At 42.2% G+C, this 24001-nt stretch overlaps 2 protein-coding genes across 2 annotated transcripts; both read left to right on the top strand.

The window, feature by feature from the left end:
• Positions 1-321: 321 nt before the first annotated feature.
• Positions 322-726, top strand: LOC149278791 (heat shock protein beta-3-like). Its single transcript, XM_089501721.1, has one exon. The coding sequence runs from the start codon at positions 322-324 to the stop codon at positions 724-726; it is 405 nt and encodes a 134-aa protein (XP_089357847.1).
• Positions 727-4346: 3620 nt separating this feature from the next.
• LOC149278790 (sorting nexin-18-like) lies at positions 4347-15782 on the top strand. The gene is made up of 2 exons (XM_089501742.1): positions 4347-5907; positions 15529-15782. The coding sequence occupies exons 1-2, from the start codon at positions 4347-4349 to the stop codon at positions 15780-15782; spliced, it is 1815 nt and encodes a 604-aa protein (XP_089357868.1).
• The last annotated feature ends 8219 nt before the right edge of the window (positions 15783-24001 follow it).

The following is a 24001-nucleotide window of genomic DNA, read 5'->3' as shown; positions in this document are numbered from 1 at the left end:
CTGATAACAGAATTGTTTGACTATGATAAAATCACCGGTATAGGGGAAAACATCCAAAGTTCAGAACCACAATCAACCTAATGCTTTATCTCAATATTAAAGCAGCCCTTCGTTAAAATAATAATAACAAAATTCTATTTGTTTTCTAAATGTTATCAATCCTGATCCAAATGGGAAAGTAACAGAGCTGAACAAGACAAGGGATTAGCCAGGACAAATATAGCAGCGTGCAACAGTATATAATCCGGCCAAAGAGCTAAAGTGAGTTTATTTTTAATTTCACAGAGACCAGAACAAACACAGACCTCCGAGCTTCACAACATGGAAGGAGTGGGAATTCGGCTCTGGGTGGAAAGTCCTGTACGTTATCAGGAGGCGTTTGTGACTAGAGACCTGGATGATTGTGTTCTGGATCATTCTCTATATGCACTTCCAGGCCCACCGTGCTCTGAAAAGCCTGCTATAAAAGCAGAAAACCAAGCAAAAGTGCAAGACGAATTTAAGATTTTGCTGGATGTGGTCCAATTCCGGCCAGAAGACATAATAATTCAGATCTTTGAAGGATGGCTCATAATCAAAGGAGAGCATGGACGGAGAATGGACGAACATGGGTTCATCTCAAGAAGTTTTACAAGGTCATACAAGTTACCCACTGGAATTCGGACGAAGGACTTGTTTGCTGTCTTCTGTCATGATGGGATTTTGGCTGTTGAAATTCGCCCATGATAAGCAATTATCTACAATAATGGGTGATCTGCTTTTTATATGATTCATCTTCAGAAGAAACAAATGGCAGAACTGCCAAGTTTTTTGCTTTTATTTTAAAATGATGGCTCTTGGACTTGGCTTTATTAGTCTAGGTTCCTTGCATGCAGTATTGTATTATACAAATATGCAAATGCCCCTTGAGGTGGTGCACACAAGCCGTAGATCACTATGCACAATGCCAAGCGTCGGCTGGAGTGGTGTAAAGCACACCGCCACTGGACTCTGGAGCAGTGGAAGCGTGTTCTCTGGAGTGATGAGTTACACTACACTATGTGGGAGTCTGATGGACGAATCTGTGTTTAGCGGATGCCAGGAGAACTCTACCTATCGGAATCCATAGTGCCTACCATAAAGTTCGGTCAAAGAGGGATAATGGTCTGGGGCTGTTTTTCAGGGTTGGGGCCGCTTAGTTCCAGTGAAGGGTGATGTTGATGCTGCAACCAAGCTCCATAAAGAAATGGTTTGACTGGCCAGCCCAGAGGCTTGGTGTTAACCCCATTGAACACCTTTGGGATTGAAACTCCAATTGCGAAAGGCCTTCTTGTCCAACATCAGTGCCTGACCTCACAAATGCTCCTTTGGCTGAATGGACACAAACGCTCACAGATACACTCCAAAATCTTGTTGAAATCCTTCTTGGAAGAGTGGAGGCTGTTATAGCCATAAGTGGGGAAAGGGGCAAATACATACTAATGCCCATGGTTTTGGGATGTGATGTCCAACAAGCTCACATAGGTGCGATCTTCAGGTGTCCACATACTTTTGGGCATATACTGTATATTCCATAGGACACCAACAAAGTGACGGGAGCTCCCCTTTAGCAATTCTTTTCATGTATTAATTTAATGTTTTTTTCAGCTGAAAGACACTAGGTGTCACTGTATGAATCAGCTGGGAACACACTAACATGTTAAGGGACGGTCTAACATCCCTGACATCCATACCATAGAAGAATGCATATTAAAGTGCTCTGTGAGTAAACTTAACCCTGTGTGCACAACGTAAATTCTACTAAAACAAAAAAATAAAACATAGCACTTACGTGATAGAGATTTTGCACCATGATTTTGCATGAACGTGTATATGGAGGCTGGAGTGTTACCTTGTTATTGACTTTTATGAATTAAAATGCATAGAGGAATTCTGTCTGTATGGGCCTTGCATGTGAAGGATTTTGGCAAATGCATCTAATGCTCGGCAGTGAGATATCCATTCAGCACTATATAAGACGCATTCTATATAGTATATTTATATACTGTATAATATATATGTGTGTGTGTGTGTGTGTGTGTAGTATATCTATATATTTGATTTCAGTGGGAATGTTATCCTGCCAATGGTTGGTGTGAGACGAGTTGATCCAAGAACAGTCAATGCTTTAATAGCCCTACTCTCTGCTGACGGAGACGAGTCTGCCCTGCGTCCACAAACGCCATGTTCCTCTGGATGGCTTTCTGAAAAGTATTTTCACAAATACTCCCATAGGACAAAAATCAACCTATGGAAAGAAAGTCAGAATTTCTGCCCATTTCTAATTAAGAGGGTTCACAAACATCAGAACTCATAAAAAGGAAAACTCCCAGCAGCGTTCAAAAGTTATTTTTAATAAAGCATGAATTAAGTGTGACCATCTATGTGACTTTGACCTGTTAATAGTTACTTTAAATAATTACGGCATTCAGAAAAATGTTTTTAATATATACACAATTTTAATGAAACATGAATGAATTTGACAGCAGCTAAGAACCATTTTGCCCATAGTGAGGATAGCTGTATGGGTGACCCATGCTATATTAGCCTCCACCACTTCTGCTGGAAGACTGTTCCATTAATCTACTACTCTCTCAATATAGAACTTCCTTACATCTAAATCTCTTTAGATTTTAGATTAGTTTTAGATTATGACCTCTTGTTCTAACATTTGTCCTGCTTTCAAATAATCTTCCCTCCTGTACATTGTTAAATCCCTTTAAGTATTTGAATGTTTCTATTACATCTCCTCTCACTTTCCTGATAATTTCTCTCCTGCAAACTACGCACATTTTTGTAGGTCCCCTCTGAACTCTCTCCAATGTGTCAATATCATTCTGTAGATGGGGGTCTCCAGAACTGTCCCCAATACTCTAGGTGAGATCTGTAAGGTGTCAGAACCTCTTGGATTTATTGAAACAGTCAGCTAGATCTTTATCCACGTTAATATAATTCCCTTCTTTTCTAATTTCTCGCTTATATTTTAGTTTTTGAGCGTCTATTAATGCTTTTTGCCTCCGTAAACTTAGCTGTATTTTTGCTCCCATCTTCCTCATTTTGAGTCTGTTTATAGTTCCTAAAAGTTAGCTTCTTCTCCTGAGTACCGCAGTGGTTTCCTTTTAGTCTTACTAACAAGTTTAATGCAACCTTCTGCAGCCTTTAGCAGAGTATCTCTTAAATAGTTCTATTTATGTCCACCATCAAAGTCGTGGAGAGACGAGTCCCATGTTTACGAACACATTGAGGCGTTTAGCGATGTAGCTCACTTGGTCATACCCACCAAACATTTAAAGCTCTTATATAAAGCTCCTCTATCTGCGTCCTCAGAGAATATCAGTCCAAGAAAAGCTAACAGCTTTAGGGGATATCTGGAAGAAGGATTTAAGTCAGAGGCACCGAGCCACTGGGTCCATTAGAGGGATCAACCAGAGGCACTGGGTCCATCAGAAGGATCAACCAGAGGCACTGGGTCCATCAGAAGGACCAACCAGGGGCACTGGGTCCATCAGAAGGATCAACCAGAGGCACTGGGTCCATCAGAAGGACCAACCAGTGGCACTGGGTCCATCAGAAGGACCAACCAGGGGCACTGGGTCCATCAGAAGGACCAACCAGGGGCACTGGGTCCATCAGAAGGATGAAACAGAGGCACTGGGTCCATCAGAAGGATGAAACAGAGGCACTGGGTCCATCAGAAGGATCAACCAGGGGAACTGGGTCCATCAGAAGGACCAACCAGGGGCACTGGGTCCATCAGAAGGACCAACCAGGGGCACTGGGTCCATCAGAAGGATCAACCAGGGGAACTGGGTCCATCAGAAGGATCAACCAGGGGAACTGGGTCCATCAGAAGGACCAACCAGGGGCACTGGGTCCATCAGAAGGACCAACCAGGGGGGACAGTGAGGCAGCGAGAGGGAGAAGAGTCACAGATTAAATAGAGGTCCATAAAGAAGGACAGGTATTTATGACAGGCATGGCCAGAACTGTGATACTGGGAGAGGGAGGGGCAGAAACAGGAGGATAGTCCAGATGGGACTAGTTGGGGAACCACAGGAGAAGAAGGTGGTAGACCAGGGGCGGCGAGGAAGGGGCTCTTTCTGTATTAAAGTACCACTCACACACGCAGCACAAATGCCCCTAGGGGGGGTACACGTATCAAAGTTTGAAACGCTCCTCAGGACCATGTGACCACGGGAGGTCACATGACCAGATGACGTCACACGGTCCTTTCGCAGGATCGGAACTAGCCGCTACCATTAGATGATCCGTGCCATAGAGGCTTCGCCTGGAGCCTGTCTGGGGTGTTTGCTCTCCCCGCGCTCACTATGGCTCTGACGGCCCGCGCCCTCTATGACTTCCGAGCGGAGAACCCGGGGGAGGTGTCCCTGCGGGAGGCCGAGCAGCTGACTCTGTGCAGCGAGCAGGACATCGAGGGCTGGCTGGAAGGAGTCAACAGCCGGGGGGAAAGAGGTCTTTTCCCGGCCTCCTACGTGGAAGTGATCCACACTGAGCCTAACAGCCCCCCTCCTCCGCCCCCTCCTCCCGTGGATAACCGCTACGCCAACCTCCCCACTGGAGGCTACGAGACTCAGTCCCACGGCCAGCCTTACCGGGGAGCGGACACCTTCCAGCAGAGCTCTGCTGCACCCCCGCTGGGCTTCTCTTACCCCGGGGGTGCCCTACAGCCCCGACCGACCTCACTCAGCTACCAGACCAGCCAGCCCAGCGACGACGACTGGGACGATGAATGGGACGACAGCAGCTCGACGGCGGCCGATGAGCCCGGAGGGGTCCCGACTCCTGGATACTATGGCGGTTTCCATGACTACGACGGCGCCGGCAGCTCCAGGTACCGAATGTCCACTCGCTCCGAGCTGCCCCCGGGTTCCTACGCCACCAGCGCGTCATTGGCCTCCTCTCAGGCGGGCAAGGGCTCGGCCACAGTCAGCCGCAATCTCAACAGATTCTCTGCCTTCGTGAAAACCGGCGGTGAAGCGTTTGTGCTGGGGGAGGCGGCCGGTTTTGTCCGGGATGGGGACAAGCTGTGCGTGGTGCAGGGCCCTCACGGTCCCGAGTGGCAGGAGAACCCCTACCCGTTCGGCTGCACCATTGACGAGCCCACCAAGCAGACCAAGTTCAAGGGCATGAAGAGCTACATCTCCTACCGCCTGCTGCCCAACCACACCGGCCTGCAGGTCTACCGCCGGTACAAGCACTTCGACTGGCTGTACGCCCGCCTGCTGGAGAAGTTCCCGGTGATTTCGGTGCCCCGCATCCCAGAAAAGCAGGCTACCGGGCGTTTCGAGGAGGACTTCATCTCCAAGCGCAGGAAGGGCTTGGTGTGGTGGATGGACCATATGTGCAGCCACCCGGTGCTGTCCCGGTGTGACGCCTTCCAGCACTTCCTGACCTGCACGGACGAGAAGGCTTGGAAACAGGGCAAGAGAAAGTGCGAGAAGGACGAGATGGTGGGAGCCAACTTCTTTCTGACCCTCAGCACCCCCCCAGGGGCAGTTGTTCTGGACCCTCATGATGTGGAAGCCAAACTGGACTCTTTCAAGTCGTTCGCCAAGAGGATGGATGAAGGTGTCCTCCATCTGAACCAGACAGCTGGGGAATTTGCCCGTAAGCAAGCCTCTGGGTTCAAGAAGGAGTACCAGAAGGTTGGTATGGCCTTCAAGGGTTTGGGACAGGCTTTTGAGATAGACCAGCAAGCCTTCTCAGCTGGACTCAATCGGGCCATGGCCTTCACTGGAGATGCTTATGATGCCATTGGAGAAATGTTTGCTGAGCAGCCACGTCAGGATCTGGATCCCATTATGGACCTGCTGGCAGTCTACCAGGGCCACCTGGCCAACTTCCCAGACATCATCCATGTCCAGAGAGGTAACTGAGTTTTCTGGAGGGGGGGTTAAAGGGAAAGTAAATGTGTTTAGCAGGCAGTGTGTGTTCAGAACATCAGGTCTTGTCTGCTAGGCTGGTCTCTGATGCATCATTCATTTTAACTCTTCTTACAGCAGTAAAAATATGCCACATGTTCCTCTCACAGTTGTAGCTGGTTATATTGCTTCATCACTCTGTATTTAACTGTAAAAGTCCCTTTTAAGACATGACTTATAGCTTCTTACTGGACAGAGCAGTGAGTCATTTAGATAAGAACAATAATTATGAGGCTGCTTTTAAAATATCAAAAGTAGGCCATGGGTGTAATGCCTTTAAAATCATCTTAAGACCTTTTGGAGGCGTTGGAAGCCTCCAGGAAATGAGTTGATGGCCATCCTATAAAGATACCTGCAATCATCGGTGGTACCTGCGTATTAGGATATTTCGGTATGAGCTACAGAACCTAAAATGCTAAAAGGTTTTATCTTCCGTGATAATTTTTCAACGTCGTTTTGCCTCCTGCCGTTTCATTGCATGCACATACATACACATAGCGTGCTGGCTGGGAGGCGGAGGTGAACGCTGGAAAATAGTTTCACATGGTTTATGGCTAAAATTAGGTTGGGGAAGCTGTGGACAGATGCCCTGTGATCCAAACGCTTGCGATTAAGTCATTGCTAGGCTTAGAGCTTCCCTTCTTCATCACTTTGAACATTTTTGAAAGGCTTTGGGCATACAGGACACTCTCCCTTCCCAGTGGCCTTTTTGCATTCCTCAAGAATTTGAATGCCTTGCTCGAATAACCGCTTAACTTTACTACACAGTCTACATTTTAACGAAGAAACTTATTTCTGCTCTTATTTAATGTTTTTTCTTCTGCTCTTTCAAACTCCTTGTCTCGTCTGTGTCCAGGTACTACTGGTGGCCTGTAGAACGCAATGTATATCATTGGTCTATATGGTTTTCACAGCTACGGTATATACAGGCTCAATATTTTGACTTTTTTTCCCCTTCTTACGGGAAGTCGATCTGTACTTTGACTCACCAGCCTCCTCTCAAAGTTTTGTAACAGTGCTACTTACCCCTCATGGAGTCACATGACTTAATATTTTGTTTCTCGTGCCTTTGATGGAAATTATGCCAGGTTTGCCCAGTGACTGTGCTATTTCTGTGGGTTTCGGTGAATGTGGGCACTGGTAGCGGTCCGTGAGAATGTTGACTACCAAATGTCTTTCTTTTTGGCTTAGCGATAAGGCTTGATTAGGGATAGGATGTTCACAAGTTAAAACACAATACGTGGTTCAATTTTTTTTAAGTTGTAGCAAATTTGTTCTTCTCTCCTGCAATGTATTTTTTTTTTTTCTCTTTTCGGTTCCAAGTAGGGTTCTGTTCGGAAGATTTCCATCTTTTAAAAAGAAAACCTGAATAGCGGGCGCGGGCACCAATATGTAGGCAGGGGAGGGCCCAAGTGCTAAACAAAACATACATATATTATATGTGTATATTGTATGATATAATAACGAAAAGTGCACTAAAAATTTAGGTTTGGAGCTAGTTCTTTAAAAAGCAGTTACTCGTAATTGGTATAAACCCAACCGCTTGAGACCGTGCTATATGAAGACGGGGCTATTTTTAAATTCACTGTTGGTGGTTTTGATTTTCAGTTTCCGTATTGGTGAGTTTACATTTTGATGTCCCAAGTGACGTCCTAGACATATAGAGCGAGACATTTAAAGCGTGACCCGCAGCTTTCTTTAGAAATGCAGTGCTGGGTATCTGCGCCAAACGTACAGAGAATAGGGCGTGATGAGTGTCAGAAATACACTGATATACTGTGACCGGTATAAGTCATCCTTTCTTACTGGCCTGTTTAGCACAGAGTCTATTGCGCAAACTGTATATCCTTAAGATCATGAAGGGTCTACCCCTAATGTCACCTAAACAGAATGTACAATTTAAAGATGTCGTAACTCATGCATACAGAGATATTCAATTTTTATGGGGGGGACAGGAGTTTGGCCTGTGCAGAATCGTCTGTTTTAGAGAATTGCTCTTATTATCATACGAGCCGAAAGGGATGGTTACGTTTGTTGAGCCAATCTATTGGTTATTTGGTAATTCCGCTTACCGGCATATCTCTTTATACATATTGTGGAGTGGGTCTGGTCCTGTTGGGGTAACTTTTATCTCCACCCCCCCACCCCCCTCCGCTGATTTATACCCCTGTTACAGCAATAAACTCACATTGACTTTAAGCCTTACCCGGCTTTTCCTTTTGTAAATAGTTTTGCTAAATGTCTTGCGTTTATTAAGCAATAATCTTTAATAAAAATAAATGGGTTTTTTTCATGTTGGATCCATGCAGGAGATCGTAATTGTTACCTTTTTTGTATTAAGCCACATTGCATACAGCCACTGAATAAACCTCGTCCTGTGCATACGCCGTAATCATTTCATTGCCAGATGATGGATCAGCACATCACATTATAACAAATTCTGCCCTTTATGGAGGTTATTTGTAAAGTGATTCAAAAGTAGTCTTATAACCATAGCAACCAATGGAATGGGCCAGTCAGCAGGAGGCATTGGTTACCGTGGCAGTGTGACAACTTTGCACCAGTCGTTTTAAAGTTGCCTTCAAGCCATTATATACATTTTTCTATATATAAATGTATTATATACATATACATTTTTCTCCCCATGCAAATGCATGGGGAGGGTGCTGCAGTAGCCTTCCATATATGTTTGCCCCTCTGCCTCCACACCGCATCCATATACATCCCTCCGTTAGCTCCGGTGCTGGCTCGGCAAACACCCCGGGCAGGGGTCTTGTTTAGACCCCTCTGCCTAATGTGCTACAAATAATTTCAAAGGCATCCCTTTCCTGCGACTGGTGGTTACAGGGGCTGCAGCTTTCTCTTATGGGTTTTCTTTCCTTTTTTCGAAGAATGCATATTTAAGTGCTTATAGGCTCATTTAATATTCATTCTTCTATAACTGTACCTTCTTAATGCATACCTAACATCTTAGAAATTAGAGGTTATTCTTCTGTAGAACAGTTTAAAATTCTTCTATTGTTCCATGTAAATAATGTGTAGATTACCCAAAATGATATGAGATATGTGTGAAAGTCTTAATTATGCCCCATGTCGGTGTGTGGGAAGAGCAGCATTGATTATTGTAAGAAGTTTATTGCCACGTGTGATGAGCGCTGTGTAAAAGTCACACTTTTTCTATGAAGCACCCGGTTATTCTGCAGTCTTTAGTGTAATCAGAAGGGACGGAGCAGATTATTTTACGGTTATGGTCTTGCATAATTTACTGTTCTGCAACAGTGGTGTTTTTTTATGATGTAAGCGTTTGGTCGTTAGTCTGCAGGATTTACACACCAGGGGTTTCTTGTGTTTGTGGTCTGAAAAAAAGATAAAATATTTTGGGTTTTGATCCCATAAGGGGGACCGGTCAGGCGCAAGGATAGTCATACTAACTCTTTACGTAAAACAAGCAGCGTTTTGTCTCAGTAAAGCCGATAGATGGGATAGATATATCTCTATCGCTCAGGGCTGGGAGAGTGGCTCCATCAGATTCCAGGGACAGCATTACATTTATTTATATAGCTAGGAACAGATACCATGCAGAACCCTCAAACCCCCAGGGCCCGTGGTTGAGGAAGACCAGGGGTGAGAGGGTACTTTTGATATATGTATATAGGTAAATGTATGGAAAATATCCATGATTAGCCATTTATGGGAGGAGGCACCATTAGCTGGTTCATGTTTACATTTAGCTCTTGATACGTATGTTGGTTATTGAGACTATTGGAGAGCCTCGTGGGCTTTCTCTCTCGCCGGTGTCCACTGTGATGTGTCTATTAGAGGAGAGCTACTGTTCAGAAAGCTAATGTGTCCATGTTGGTGGCAGAATTCAACATATGTTAATAAAGATTAAGTATCGAGGTCAACCATATGGAACGACATTTTAAATTTGCATATTGTTTGTATTCTGTAGAAAAAGGGATTTTGGTGAAAAGTTTGAAAGGTGGTGGTCTTACCATGGCAACCAGTTGGGTTTATTTCTAGGGTAATTGGACATATTTTCACACTTTGCACTATAAATATAAAAACACTGAAAATCCATAAAGTGCGATGTATCGGCTCGTCTTGGTCTGTTCGTTCTAGCGTTGTCATCCCCTTTGAATGTACGGACTGTAAGAAGTGCTGCGTGAATTGCCGGCGCTGTATAAATAGAAGATTCCTCCTTGGAGAAGTGGAGCTGCAGTTTCAGTTTGAGACGCTCTGGAGTAATAGTTATTGTGAGAGAAGTATTTTTTTCTTCTTTTCTGAATAGAATATATGTACTCATGGGTGCTGTGATCAAACATGTTTTGAAGGTTCCCACTCTCTGTTTATTCCGGCGTTGGGGAGGGGAAGGTGAGCGATCTCCTTAGATATGCAGCATAGGGGGCACTTCATGTATACAGCGAAGCTAAATGTATTGTGTGTGGGGAATAATATTGCAATAGTACTGTTTATGATCACACTGAAAACACATTGTTGCCAAATCAGAAGGGCATCTTGTCACAAAGTCCTTGGCAGTTGCCTTTTTCCCTCTGAATAGTGACTTGAGCGGCCTTATTCCTGCATTCCATCATGGAGAAGCCTTTCATAGTTTTCAGTCTGACCTCGTCTTCCATCTAATATCCGGGTTCTGGTCCTGTAAATGTTGCTACGACTATTAGTAGATTTCACACTTTCTAAGGTGTGGATGATGATTGTTAGAGGACTGCAATGATAGACGTCCCCTCGGGTCCCTGTAATTACAGCTCGCTGCTTGCAATGATTCTGCACTTTCCTCGTCTGTATGGAGCGATAGACGGCAGCGAGAAATGTCTAGCGTGACGGATAAAGGATGCAGAAACTGCTCCCAGATCCTCACACGGGGTATGTGTTTAGGGCAATTGGCACGCAGGGAAGGAATGAAACATTTATGTGGTAGGTTTGTTTATAGCCGTGTATTAGCCCCTGGCTTTTACAATGTAAGAGCGCAATAATATTTATTAGAGACCTCTGACTGCTCCACGCCGTCTGTCTAAATGACTGAGCTACCTGTTTAACAGCTTTTGCTGTTCTCAGTGACCTTGTTTTCAACTCCTACTTGGGTGTATAAATAATATAGAAATAGATATTCCCAGCTGCCACGTATATTAACTTCTGTGCTGGGAAACATTTGTAGATGAATACAGGTTTTTGTCAGTTTTTGTGCACCCTTGGTGTTTACAGATTACAGTAAAAAATATGTATAAGCTATCCACATTCTGTGTATAAAGCGGGGAGCCACGTGAGGCCCAGCCTCCGTATGTTTCTGCTCCAAGTAGCGCTTAGCTGCCCCTGCATAGTTAAAGCAGTAAGAGCACTTGGAAATCTTCTTACTGATTAAACTAGGCCAGGAATGGCCCATTTATAGTGCATAGTGAACGCAAACTTTTTCCATTGCCCTATTTAGTGAATAGATCCCTGTGTTACAAGAATCCCGAGCACTGCTTACACTGAAACTGTGTATATGCCCCCAAACCATTAAAAACACATAAATAACATTTATATAAAACATGCTGCATGTTTGGGATGTATGGACTGAAAGAACAGCGGGTACTGAACAGTTGATGCTGAAGAGATATTCACCAATATTCGTGTTCATCCTCCCACCGCCATTAAAGTGCGTGGTGAAATCGGTCTGTGAAACCACACAGCACACACTTATTTCCTTACACGTTGCATGCGATGAAGTAGAGGACTGCTGAGGTCTGTAGCAATCTTAAACTTGCATCCGGTTTCTGTGCTTCCATACAATATGAATGCAAGGAAACCAGGGGTCGCCAAGTCTCTATTATTCTAGAGATGATTAATGGATATTGCAAAAAATATATGTAATAGAAAATAAACTCAAACTATTGATCTATTAACTATTTGTCAAATGATCTGTTTACGAATTGATAAATAAGTAAACATGTTAAAATATAAGATGATAAACTAAATTGTCCCGATGGCGGCCCTGGCCAGTGGTACACCTTGTCCTGAGTGCCAGGAAGGGATTTCTGGTCACCATGGCAACCTGGTGGTTTCTTGAACCCTGAAGCAAACATACCTGTAATGATTGCCTTTGGTTTATATGGTGCCAGTGTACACAGCGCTTAAATATGTATGTATGTATGTATGTATGTATGTATGTATGTATGTACATTTGAAGGGTCTGACAGAACTAGAACTGGCAGACAAACTGAAACATTAGGTAACGAGGGCACTGCTCGCACGTTTACAATGTAGAGGGAATGGGGTCAAGAGAAACATGGCGAGAGTGCTGTAGATGGATGCGTGGGGGCCAGGAATATGAGAGATGTCCGCAGACGTAAAAGAAAGAGGTGGAGAAAAGACAGAATGGGAAGGTTTGGACTACCAGCGGCTAGAGAAGGGACACCAAGGGCCGGTGCTCTCAACTGGTTAAGAGATTAAGGTGTGAATAGATCCGGGGATAAGCGGTCTCTATATCATAAGACAGGAGGGAGGGCAGGATAATGGCGATGGAGGAATGTGTTGCAGGCTTTATGAGGGCTGTAAGAGAGACTGTTAAATATACCATTGGAGTGGACAGGGTGCGGTAAGAGGGCAGATATAAGAGATAAGGGGTTAGTGGAGCAGAAAATAGAAAATAAAAATATAAGAGAAGACGGATGTGACAAACTATACCAAATGAAAACGGTAAGAGAATGCCCGTACTGGAAACCCAGAGCCAAAGGGTTAACTTTGCACAGAAGCAGAAAAATACTATACAAAACTGTTCTAGATGAATATGGAGATCTCCTGGTGCAGTCTGGATACCGTTTGCAGATGTGGAGCAGTTTGCTTGGGGTTCAGTTGCTGGGATGTTGTGGGAAGGAGGAGGAATCTTGGTGTTCTTCTTTAACCATTTAATAGTCTTTGATCATTTTTCATGATTCATATTTAATCCATTTTGGGGGTGGGGGTGAGTATATACTATCTTTGACACCAGATTCCATTAGACTAATAGAATTTCAGCCTAGCATCCTCGCCATTCTAAAGATGGCAGCGTAGCGGGTCTAATGACTGTACTCCCGCATATCCAGAGATTTGTGTTGACATTGTACAGGAAATAAATAATTACAGAAGAGCCGATCCACTCTGTTTACGGCAAACACAGCTGCCTTAGTATTTGGCCGACACCTGGTAATGACGCCTGTGCTTTATTGTGGCTGTAGCAGCCGTGACAAACACACCGCCGGTGGCTGCCGGGTTATACAGTGCTGTCACCCCAAGCAAAGAACACGCGATGATAAATTTACGTTTTCCTGCTTCATACAGAAATCAGTTTGTATTTTAAACCAATGCTTCTAACCCAGTCCTCGGCGGACACAAAGCACTGCGGATTCTCTGGATATCCCGGTATATCGTTCATCCTCGATAGTCGGTTACGTTTTATGGCTATATTGTCATTTCTCCACTTACCGAGGAACTTCTATTTTTTTTTATTATGAGTTTATAGTATTGTGTATGTGAAAAAGTTGTTTGCCACACATGGACATCTATAATAGAATGTCTCAACAGTTGGCCTCGTGTGTAGTAGGTCACCAAAGGGATCGCAGTTTCCCAAGTTCGGTCTTAAACCCATAATCAGTAGCTGGAAAGGTTGTTTCCATTCATCTATACTAGTGTGTCTTACATAATAACTACTATATATATATATATATATATATATAATATATATATACTGGTGTATGACCAGATCACTGTAGACTTGCGTTCTGTCCAAGGTGCTGTCCCATGTAGATAAAGACCCAACATAGAGGGGCAAGCGTCACCCCCCCCCCCACGTCTTTTAGAATAACTGAAGTCATTTATTAAGACTTCCTATATGACTTGGGCTATTGGTTTCTTAATTCCATTACTGCTTTGGAGAGATTTCTTTTAAACATGAGGTGTTATTTTTATCTTAACTAACCAGGACTTTTTGTCCTGGAGTCCTTGAAGTAACTGAATTCCGAGAACATGAACTTATGTTTCTCCTGGAGCTGTATGCGTAAGGGGTTTTCCTAAATGTATATTTTGGTTACTTGGGTGTGTATACATCATTACGTAGCTTTATCTAACGCTATTTGGGGGAAGTGACGTATCTTCAGACATGTCCAGTACTACATTTGTTTGATTATACAGAATGAACGCAGCTTTCTTGTGTTACTGCGGGACTTACAATGCCCCGTCTTACCCCACGTGCCCACAGGCTACGATTATGCATCCATTAAAGAAATATGAATGATTGTCTTTCGGTGGTTATAAATTTCATCTATGTGCGTCTCCCCAGCCCAGTGTATGTACACCATATTTGTGTATTGTGTTTTTATTACGCTGGTGCTGATTAACACAAAAATCAAACTATTTTGTGGTTGTGGTGCTTCCTTTTTTTTGCTGAAGTGCAAATTCCATGTTAACAGACCAGCGGTCGTCATAGTTATTCATATCCTCTCGGACACGGCCCTGCTTACTCATGGTGAATCTGACCCCATCGCCGCGCAGTTCAGCGTTAAGTGAAGCAACACTTTAGATGGTCTTTATGGCGTTCGTTTCAATGCTAATGATTTAATGCACGGTTGGTGATTTAGCAGAGAGCGAAATCTATAATCCAGTTTTAATCTACGCTGCAATAGATTGTATCGGAGCATAACATAAAAATGTGAGAATACATTGGCATTTAATCATAACGGTTGTATATCCCCTGCCTGATCTGAGTTACTGTCCCCCAGGCAGGTGTGTGTATCTGGGGTCGGTTGTTCGCTTCCGTTTTGGGAGCGATCCGTCTGATGTTGATGGGAGAAGCAGGGAAATATACGCTTGAGTTGCTGTGCTTTCAATAGACTTTAATGTCTTTAAGCTGAATATAGAAAACTATGCAGTGTGATGTAAATGCGGGTATTAGTGTTTTTAGATCAAATGCGTGATTAGATTTTTTTTTTATTGGCCGTGTTATTGCTGTACGGAATACCATTTACCTGCTATAACTAATTGAGTGAACAAGTCTGGCCGAGCCGGGTATAACCCTTCATCTCCTTTAACGAATCTTTACGTTGTGGACGCGTCTGGCTCGCCCAAAATGTGTCTGATATCTATATTTATCATATAGTGTGTGTGTATGTATGCTGGAAGCACATTTTTACAGTTTTACTCATTTGAATTGTACTCCACTAGTGCAAATAACGAGGGGCAAACTCAAACTATTAGTCTTGATTTTTGGAAACCGTTCGTATGCCTGTGATTTCTATTTATACTTGGAATTTCCAGGTAAATATTAGAAGGCCCGCGTTGTTATGTAACCAGACCGCAATATCTGGAATCAAAAACGCTTGGAACTGATTAAATAGCAAAGGAAGCATTTGCCTAAATCCTTGTTTGTTTGTGGCCCCTTGGGGTCTGGAGTTCAATGTTATGACCCTGAACTGGTCGTTGAGGTAGAAAAAGCTGTTACGTTCTTAAATAAATTGGTCTGGGGAATACAATGCCTAGCTTGCTCTATTCTATGTGCTGTATTATTAAAGTATCATCCTCTTTGGCTTCGTTCCAGGGGCGCTGACCAAAGTCCGAGAGAGTAAGAAGCACGTGGAAGAAGGCAAGATGGAGCTTCAGAAAGCTAGCGACATCCAGGAACGCTGTAACGTTATTTCCTACGCCACCCTGGCGGAAATACATCACTTTCACAAAATCCGAGTGAGGGACTTCAAGTCGCAAATGCAGCATTTCTTACAGCAACAGATCGGTTTCTTTCAGAAGGTGACACAAAAACTGGAGGAAGCTCTTCACAAATACGACGCGGCTTAGGACATCCGTGGGGACTCTGAACTTATTCTCCCCATTTAGGGGATGGTTTATTGAACTTGGGGCCGTATCCACCCCTGCAGAAGAAACAATCCGTTGCCAATAATTGGCGTTGGTACACGAATAGTCGTACAAATATCTTTTGGCATACTGTGATGCAGAAACATGGAACTGTACGTTCGTTCCATATAGTTCCAGCATAGCACATTTGTATTTAAATTATATTATCTATCCCTACACTACCGTTGTACCTGTGTTCTGGAATGCTAAGTATCACGTTCACGCGACGTATATTATTACGGTGCATACTTCCAATCAGACTCTGATTAACACGTGTAACACTTTGTTGCCTTTTTATACTCTTACATCTGGATTTAACAGATCCTCTGTTTACAAAACTTCTACTTGAGCAACTATTCTATTTTGTGCCTTCTTTATTTTTTTTTTCTAGTAATAAATTCATATTTTATCATGGAGTATCATTCCAGTACTGAGCGCAGCACATTTTGTTTCTTTTAACATCTGGGCAGCGTTCCTTCACATTCTGCTTGCTCAAGGAAAGGTTGTTTGGCCGTGTCAGAGGGGCGCTAAATCATGGATCGTAGGTTACTGCAAGTGGAGGCATACGGGAAACTGATAAAACATGGAAAAGCGAAATATCGCAGGTGGATGTAGAAATGCTTGCTACCCTCTCCTCCATTATTGGTTTCTAGAAGTTGTTTACATGCATGCTGGTAAATGAATGGGTTAAAAGAGTATAATAAAGTGTAAATGTGACTTACTCGTTAACAGTTTGATGTGACTTGGAATGATGGCTCAGCTGTTAACCGGGAGATGACACAATTATCAGCTACTTAATGAGTTTGGTCGGCGGCGGTAGAGACTAACGGTAGCACTGTGTTTACATCTTATTTTAAGTGCAGCGTTCGAGGCAAAATGTTATTGGGTATGAGTACAATTCTATTTAATGCTTTAATTTGTATTTATTTTAGTAACCAGCCTTTATATATATATATACATATATATATATTATTTTTTTATTTATTTTTTTGCATTGACCTTTTTTTTTTTTTTTTTTATTATATTTACATTTCGCAGTAATCTGCTTTTATTTTTTGGGTCTCGGACCACTCCAGTGTATCGGTACCACACGTGATGGTGCTAGCTGGAGCTTTTAATGCTTCTTTTATAGAAACAATTATTTAAATGCATAACTTTTTAGAGAGCTTACTTTTACAGTGTGGAAGGGGGATAACACCAGCGCGATTAACACTAGATTTCCATCCCAGTCTCTCTAAGTAAAATGATTTAGCTGTCCCTCTATTCTAAGCCATTAGTGTTTTATAGGGGCTGTGGGTGGGAATAGCAGCTACACCCAACTGCAATCTTCAACAAAAACCACCTAACGTGCCTTATGGGGAATGAACCCTGATTATTCGAGGACGCAAGGCCACCGTTTGCTTATAATGTTTGGGCTTACTCCACCTTCAATGTTATAAGTGTATCGTTCTGTACTTATGAGAGAGGACACTCGTACCCTCCCGTTACATTATAGCAAATGTAGAGCCGCTGTGCAGCCTGGAACAGTTCTTGTGTTTCCATATTATGATATGGAATGTTTCCTTTCTGGAAGGATCGTTGGGGATATGGGCTGAGAATGTCGCTGTATCCCATTCTGATAATAAAGGCTTGGACACAACGCCCTGCTGTCTTGCTTTTAAACGTTCACAGCAATGAAACTCAATGACTTGAATGTTCCACGTGGACTGTTAGAGACCTAGTAAAGCATGATACAAGTCTGTGTCTTGAGACTTTAATATGTAATCCCCCACGATCTACTGGGTCTATTAGTAAGCCTCTAAGGGTTGTACAAACCAGACGGCTTGTTCTCATACACTTTATAACAATTTTTTTTTAGAGAAATCCTAATACTCAGGCATATTATGCTCCACGGGGGACAGAGTTTGACACGTGTTGTATAATAAATTCTGCTGCTATATCCTCACTTTATTCCCTGCAGTATAACATGCAGATTCATGTTCCTAGCATCCAACCTTGGCCGTAAAATACACATGGATTGGACCTTACGTGTTATGTGAAACCTTTCCTATTTAGTTTTTTTTTGTTTGTTTTTTTTCAACAACTAAACAGTTTGAATAGAACATCTAAGCTAACTGGCATGTGCTTCTTATTTCATTCTGTAATTAACACTTTCCACTTGTTACATTGTGTGATTAATGTGGTAACATTTCCAATGGTAATTAAAAATCCAACAATGCTTGCATCTGCGCATGTTTATTTTTTTTTCCCTTTTATGTTTTGTATGTTTACATTCACCAGGAATGTTGAGATTTCTCAATTCTGTTTGTCTTGCACACAAGTAAAGGCGACTTCCTCCTTTTTTCTAGAACTACCTTGTTTGTGTATGTTTTCCTTCTTTAAGTGAACAAGCGCTTCTCCAGATGTAACAAAAACGTAACGATCCGTGAGCTGTGTGACATTCTGCATGGATCTGCTAAGTGTGTAACCAGCCTGTGTGTGTGACTGTTTTACATCCATTCCATCATTCTAGTAAATGATGGGGGCTGATTAGGTAAATTCTCCATTTCACAAATGACTGCATTGAATTTACTAGATCCAGGTTTGTGTTGGACACTATTCAGAAAAGGTCTGATTATCTTATGTCATGTGTATGGTCAGGAATTATTAGTTCTCGTGGTTCATTTAAAATTAAAAAACAAAGAGAATGACATCTTCCAAACAAATCAAGAAGTTTACCCACCCTAAGGTGCATATGGGGGTCATGTAGATCTGTTTAGTAGCTATGTGTATGTACTCTCCGTACTCTCCCCCAATATGCACTTGAGTAGATTATCTTCCATAGCATCCTCTTTATGGATCAAATAGGAAGGCAGTGTCTGGCCCCTGTCCTCAAGGTCTGTCAAAGACATGCTACATCGCTATATTTATTTTCTTACCTTTTTATTCACTTGGACAATGATCTCACTGCATCAGCAAGGAATTTTTACATATTCCGTGAAAAAAAATATGATTTCTAATTAAAATCGGGCCTAAGATCCATTAGAGAAATTTCTGTATATTGGTCATGCAATCTGCAGAGCCCGGTCCTTCTTGATGGAACAGCTGATTGAGGATGAGCTGCTCTGCCTTTTAAAACCTTTTATTTATTGAATAAACACCAGTCTTGACCGATGTTAGGCTGGTTTGAGCTTTTTTTTCCCCCCTGGTTTTAGAAAAAAAAATAAACTGTAAAATGAGTAGGTTCTGTAGCTTAAAATACATACTAAAGGGGATGTGCTTTATTATACCAAATACACCATATGGAGACTTTTTTTATGTTTTGAGCATAGTTTACTTAATCTTTCGGCCATGCCACGGGCTTCACTAAAATATTTTCCATCTAATATAAATGCTGCATCAACAAAGAAATATAATTCTTTACTAAATACACTGCTATACACAGCCGTTAAAACATGTTTTAAAACTACAGGAGAAAAAGTAGATCCAATTACTGGTGATCATATGGTCCTTGGCAACATTGTGTTAATCCTCTTTAAGTATTACAAGGCAGGATAGCATTATGTGACTTCCAAAACCAGCATGAGGAATTTATATACCCAGAGCCAACGTCTGATCTGTTGGAACGCCGGAAAACAAAGTAAATGGCACCAGTTGAATATTTTTCCATAGTTAAAAAATGTAATTGTAACCACATTAGGTGCTCTAGATCCCCTCTTAAGATACTGGGAATGTTGGAAGCTTGTCTCCAAGAAACTGAAGTCCGTATTGCATGGACCTTCAAGATGGTCTTCAAGTTGATACATGGAGTGTGAAAGAGAACGTTGTGTCTTTGTAGCGCACATGTACACAACGGGGCTGGGGAAGGTAAATTTACTTGATGTTTCTACAGGTACAAAATTAACAGATTAGATAAATCATGCAAGATCTGCAGCAGTTTTTTACATGGAAAGTAATGAAACATTAGCAAATATGTATTTGCATATGTAAAAGAATGCATTGTACCGCTAACAAGAGTTTACTGTAAGCCATTGTTGTTGCTCTCCCTTCTAGTTAAAGAAAATGTAAATATCAAGTTTATTTTCATATAGAAACAGAATTTGACGGCAGAGTAGAATCATTCCACCAATTTAGTCTGCCCATTTATCCTTGTTTAAGGACTCTAACTTAAATACATTGATGGTCTCATCTTAGATTCAGGATACTCATTGGTGTGTCATATCAGCTACCACTTCTGCCAGGAGGCTGTTCCACATACCCATCACCACCACAGTAAAGTAAAATGTCTAGAAACATGTACACCTTTAAATTCATCTTTTCACGCTGTATATTAGCTTTTTGGATTGCAGAATACTTTTGGTGTAAAACAAATCCCCTGGCGTCACGGTCTATAGCCAACATTGGTTTATGACCAATAATTTTTTGTGTTACAAAGGAATCCGCTCCTTGATGCAAACAGCACCCCGGTTGTCAATGTTTCGCTTACGTGTAGTGGACCTTGTCTACAAAAGCATCAACTTAAAGGTCCATTATAAATGAATTCAATCTGTCTATTGTGACATCATGAACAATCTTGGAATGGAAATGATTTTATTTCACGTTAGTTTATCAAATACTGTGGAAGTGGAACTAGAATAGTGACGCTTTCAAGGGGTATTGATGTGGTCTCCTTGTTCGTGTATTTATTATAGAACCAGGATGTATAGGGGTTTATTCACTAAAGGGAGAGTTGTGTTTCTGCTCCCTTGACTTAACTATACATTATAAAGGGCCTACCTAAGTGAGCGTCTCCTACAGCAAGTATATGGCTGGCCCTGTATAGTGTATAGACTCCTTTTAAACATTGATTACATTATATTGGGTAAGCTCAGTCCTTGACACTGGGGAAAACGTGTTAGTGTTAACCCTTTGTAATGTAAACTGAAGTCAATGAGATGAAACCACAACTCTCCATTTATTATTATTATTATTTATTATTTATTGTTTTATATAGCGCCATCAAATTCCGTAGCACTGTACAATGGGTAGACAGGACATAACAAGTAGTATGTTACATTACAAATTGACTAACAGAGACAACAGGTGAGGAGGGCCCTGCTCAAAAGAGCTTACAGTCTAGAGGGATATTTAGAAAATAGACCAAAAAATAGACTAAATGTATTGTTCATGTGTGGATAAACACTAATGAACACTGTTAAGTTGATACTTTCACTGTTAAAGGGAATCTAACAATGCCTTTTGGGATCAAGTGTGGTTTCTGGAAAGATCAAAATTGGTATGAGGAATGACGTAAGGGTTAAAGGAAAACGTAGATTCACTGGGAGCGGCTGTTATATAAAACATACATGCATATTATATGTACATACAAAGCAACTGAATCACAAGAGTAAAGCTATGGAAAATTTGACTATCTCCTGCAAAAATAGCTCAGCCAAGTTGCTAGACGCAGTATGTCAGCGTTCCAGAAATAAGAGGTTTATTTGAGTTACAGGGATAAGAGAGAGAAACAAAGGCGAGAGTGGGTATGGCAGTTTCCCTCCAGCTCCTGGTGATAATAAACGGGAAACAACAAGATAAAGAATGCTTGTTCGGGCTGACCTTTGGCTTAGGAGGCCATTAACCGGAAAGAGATGTTCTAATGTGTGGATGCCTCCATTCCACGAGTCCATGTTGGTTCCAACCAAAAATACACTGCCATCCTACCTCCTACTTTAGTAGAGAAGACCTTGGAGCAGCCGCAAGTTCCTACCCATTTAATGTGGAACGTAACACTAAAAACACAGAAAGGGAAGCATGCCCTAAAATCTGAGCCATAAATAGTGGGGATTTTGTCACATAGCCATGTTAAGTTAGATAGGACTTGCCAACATTGAGGTACTTTGAAGTAGTGCTGGGCTAAGCAATATACGGCCATGTAGTGTGACGGAGTACCCGATATTTATGCCTCAGGTTCTGTTAAATAATATTTGCTGATCTTTTGCTTTGTTTAGTTTCGCTGAAATTGCCATGGTAGGGTTCTTTAAATTAGAGCTTATCACCCAGGAAGTACAATTTCAGCACTTTCAGTAACATTTTCCCTTAAATTAGTGGGGTTTATTCACTAAAGGGAGAATTTGCAGGTTTGAGTTGAGCTTTTCATGACGTCACTTCCCTATTCATAAAGAACAGTCAATACTGGCAACTTTTTTTTCAATAAGGTGGTCTTAGCTGGCCCTGTATAATGCATAGTTCATTAGGTGATCTGCAACGGGAGCTCGCTGGGGTTGGCCCTTCTTAAGGAATGGTGACATCAAGGAGATGATATCACAATCCTCCTTCCAACTCTTCCTTTAGTGAATAGATTCTGCTATCAAAAAATGAGTGACGTAAGTAAAAAGAACACCGTCTGAGTCTGTTTTATTTCTGTTTGCTGCATATCGTATGGTATTTAGAGCATCAAACAATATCTCATGCTGCTCATATATCTTCCCCTCCCCTGTAAATAAACAGCCAGTCATACTTTATGACTTTCGCTGAAATAAATACTATCCCTCGGGCAATAAACTAGACCAGCTGCATTGCATAGGTCGCTGTCTTTTATTGGCTTTCCACCGCTTGGGACATTCCTAGAGGCATTAGTACAACTTAAAGGCACAGTTACACTTGGACTGAACACTTATTGAGCTCTCCAGTATGTTCAGCGAATATCCCTTAACAGGTTTGTGATTTCATTCTCACCAATGAAGGTTTAAATGTATAGAAGAAAGTAAGATGTAACAACACATTAGTTCCTGATATTGTGTCACATGGAAAGCGTTCCCTAAAAAAATATGAATTATGAGGCAAACGTTACATGCCTACAGAATCATTCAACAGTAAGAGGAATTACGTTTCTGTTTTATTTTGTTTCTATGGTTACAGTTAATTATGAAGTTATTAGCATACCTGGGAACTCTCCAGGTTTGGCCCAGGAAGCACATCTTTTCCGCTTCTCTGGGTCAACACCTGAATCCTCCGGGTCGCGGGAGCAGGTCTTGACACACCCCACTTCTTGCCCATTTGTCCTTTAAACGGGGGTGTTTTCCGCGATGTCACCGGGAACGCCCACCAACCTCAGTGAGCAGTCTTGGCCGTGTCCCGCAAGGGTAGGCTCTAGATAGCTGCAGCCCACAAGTTCCCAGGTATGGTTATTGGTAAATTAATTAATAGGTTGAATAGAAGTCCAAAAATTACAATTTAACATGATGTATGAATTTTTGAAGCCTAAATTGCAATCAACACAAAATCCATTACAGTAAAAAAAAATGACTGTGCAGTGGGTATTATAGTCATGTAAAGGCACAACCTCCAAACGTGTTGCTTCTGCTCTTGGTGGCAACGCAGATGGGAAGATGTCCTGAGAATATGGGTGGAGATAGAGACATTTCCCTGGGACTTTGTAGAAGGGAAGAAACCTCATTACTGTTTGTTGTATTCTCATACCTACATAACCCAGGACTGGCAGTAAAAACACACGGAAAATCCACTCTATTCAAATTGCTACACTGAAGAAGCACCAACCGTAACATGTTACTCTGCCCCTGGATCCAAACCCTAATTTAATTCCGCCGGCCACATAGCTAGATTATGGGATTTTGGCAGGAGAACTGCATTTTCAACCCATGGATTTATATTTACAGAATGAAGGCCCTACCCCAGTGAGTTCAGGTCCATGAATAGCTTGGTTTACACTGTGTGAATCATATTTAAATCTCAAAAGGATTTCTCGAAAGGCACCTGACTAAATGACCTATGTGTTATGCAGGGCCCGCACCGCCCTCCTCACAGAGGAATTTACCAGAAATATGGCCCTTTGTAATGCATTGTGAATTCAGAGAGCTGAAACCACAAAGCTCCTTCCAACTTCCCACTTTAGAGAATAAACCCTTTTGTGTCATCTCCTTGTGGTTGTTACTCTCTATCTATAGGGTACTAGTAAATCAAGACATTATAGTCATCCCAGTAATCCAAAACTGGGTCGGCCACCTGGGTTCAAGGATAAAATGCCCCCCCCAACCACGTCCACCAAAACCAGACCAACATCCATTGTTCTAGCATGGTTAATAAATGCACTCCCTTGCATTTTCACTCATGCTCTCTCACTGCTCCTGATGTGCTTCCGGCACACCATCTCCCTCGAACAGGGGAACGGGGCAGAGGCTGTA

This window comes from Sceloporus occidentalis, unplaced genomic scaffold (genome assembly GCF_023333645.1).
Source record: "Sceloporus occidentalis isolate IW3139 unplaced genomic scaffold, rSceOcc1.0.p SCAF_180, whole genome shotgun sequence".
In the NCBI taxonomy this organism is placed as follows: Eukaryota; Metazoa; Chordata; class Lepidosauria; order Squamata; family Phrynosomatidae; genus Sceloporus; species Sceloporus occidentalis.
The sequence above is the reverse complement of the archived record's forward strand: the minus strand, read 5'-3'. Positions and strand labels throughout refer to the sequence as shown.

Coding starts and splice junctions, on each gene's coding strand:
- LOC149278790 (XM_089501742.1), top strand. CDS start 4,347: ATGGCTCTGACGGCCCGCGCCCTCTATGACTTCCGAGCGGAGAACCCG. Junction 5,908..15,528: donor CATCATCCATGTCCAGAGAG/GTAACTGAGTTT, acceptor GCTTCGTTCCAG/GGGCGCTGACCAAAGTCCGA.
- LOC149278791 (XM_089501721.1), top strand. CDS start 322: ATGGAAGGAGTGGGAATTCGGCTCTGGGTGGAAAGTCCTGTACGTTAT.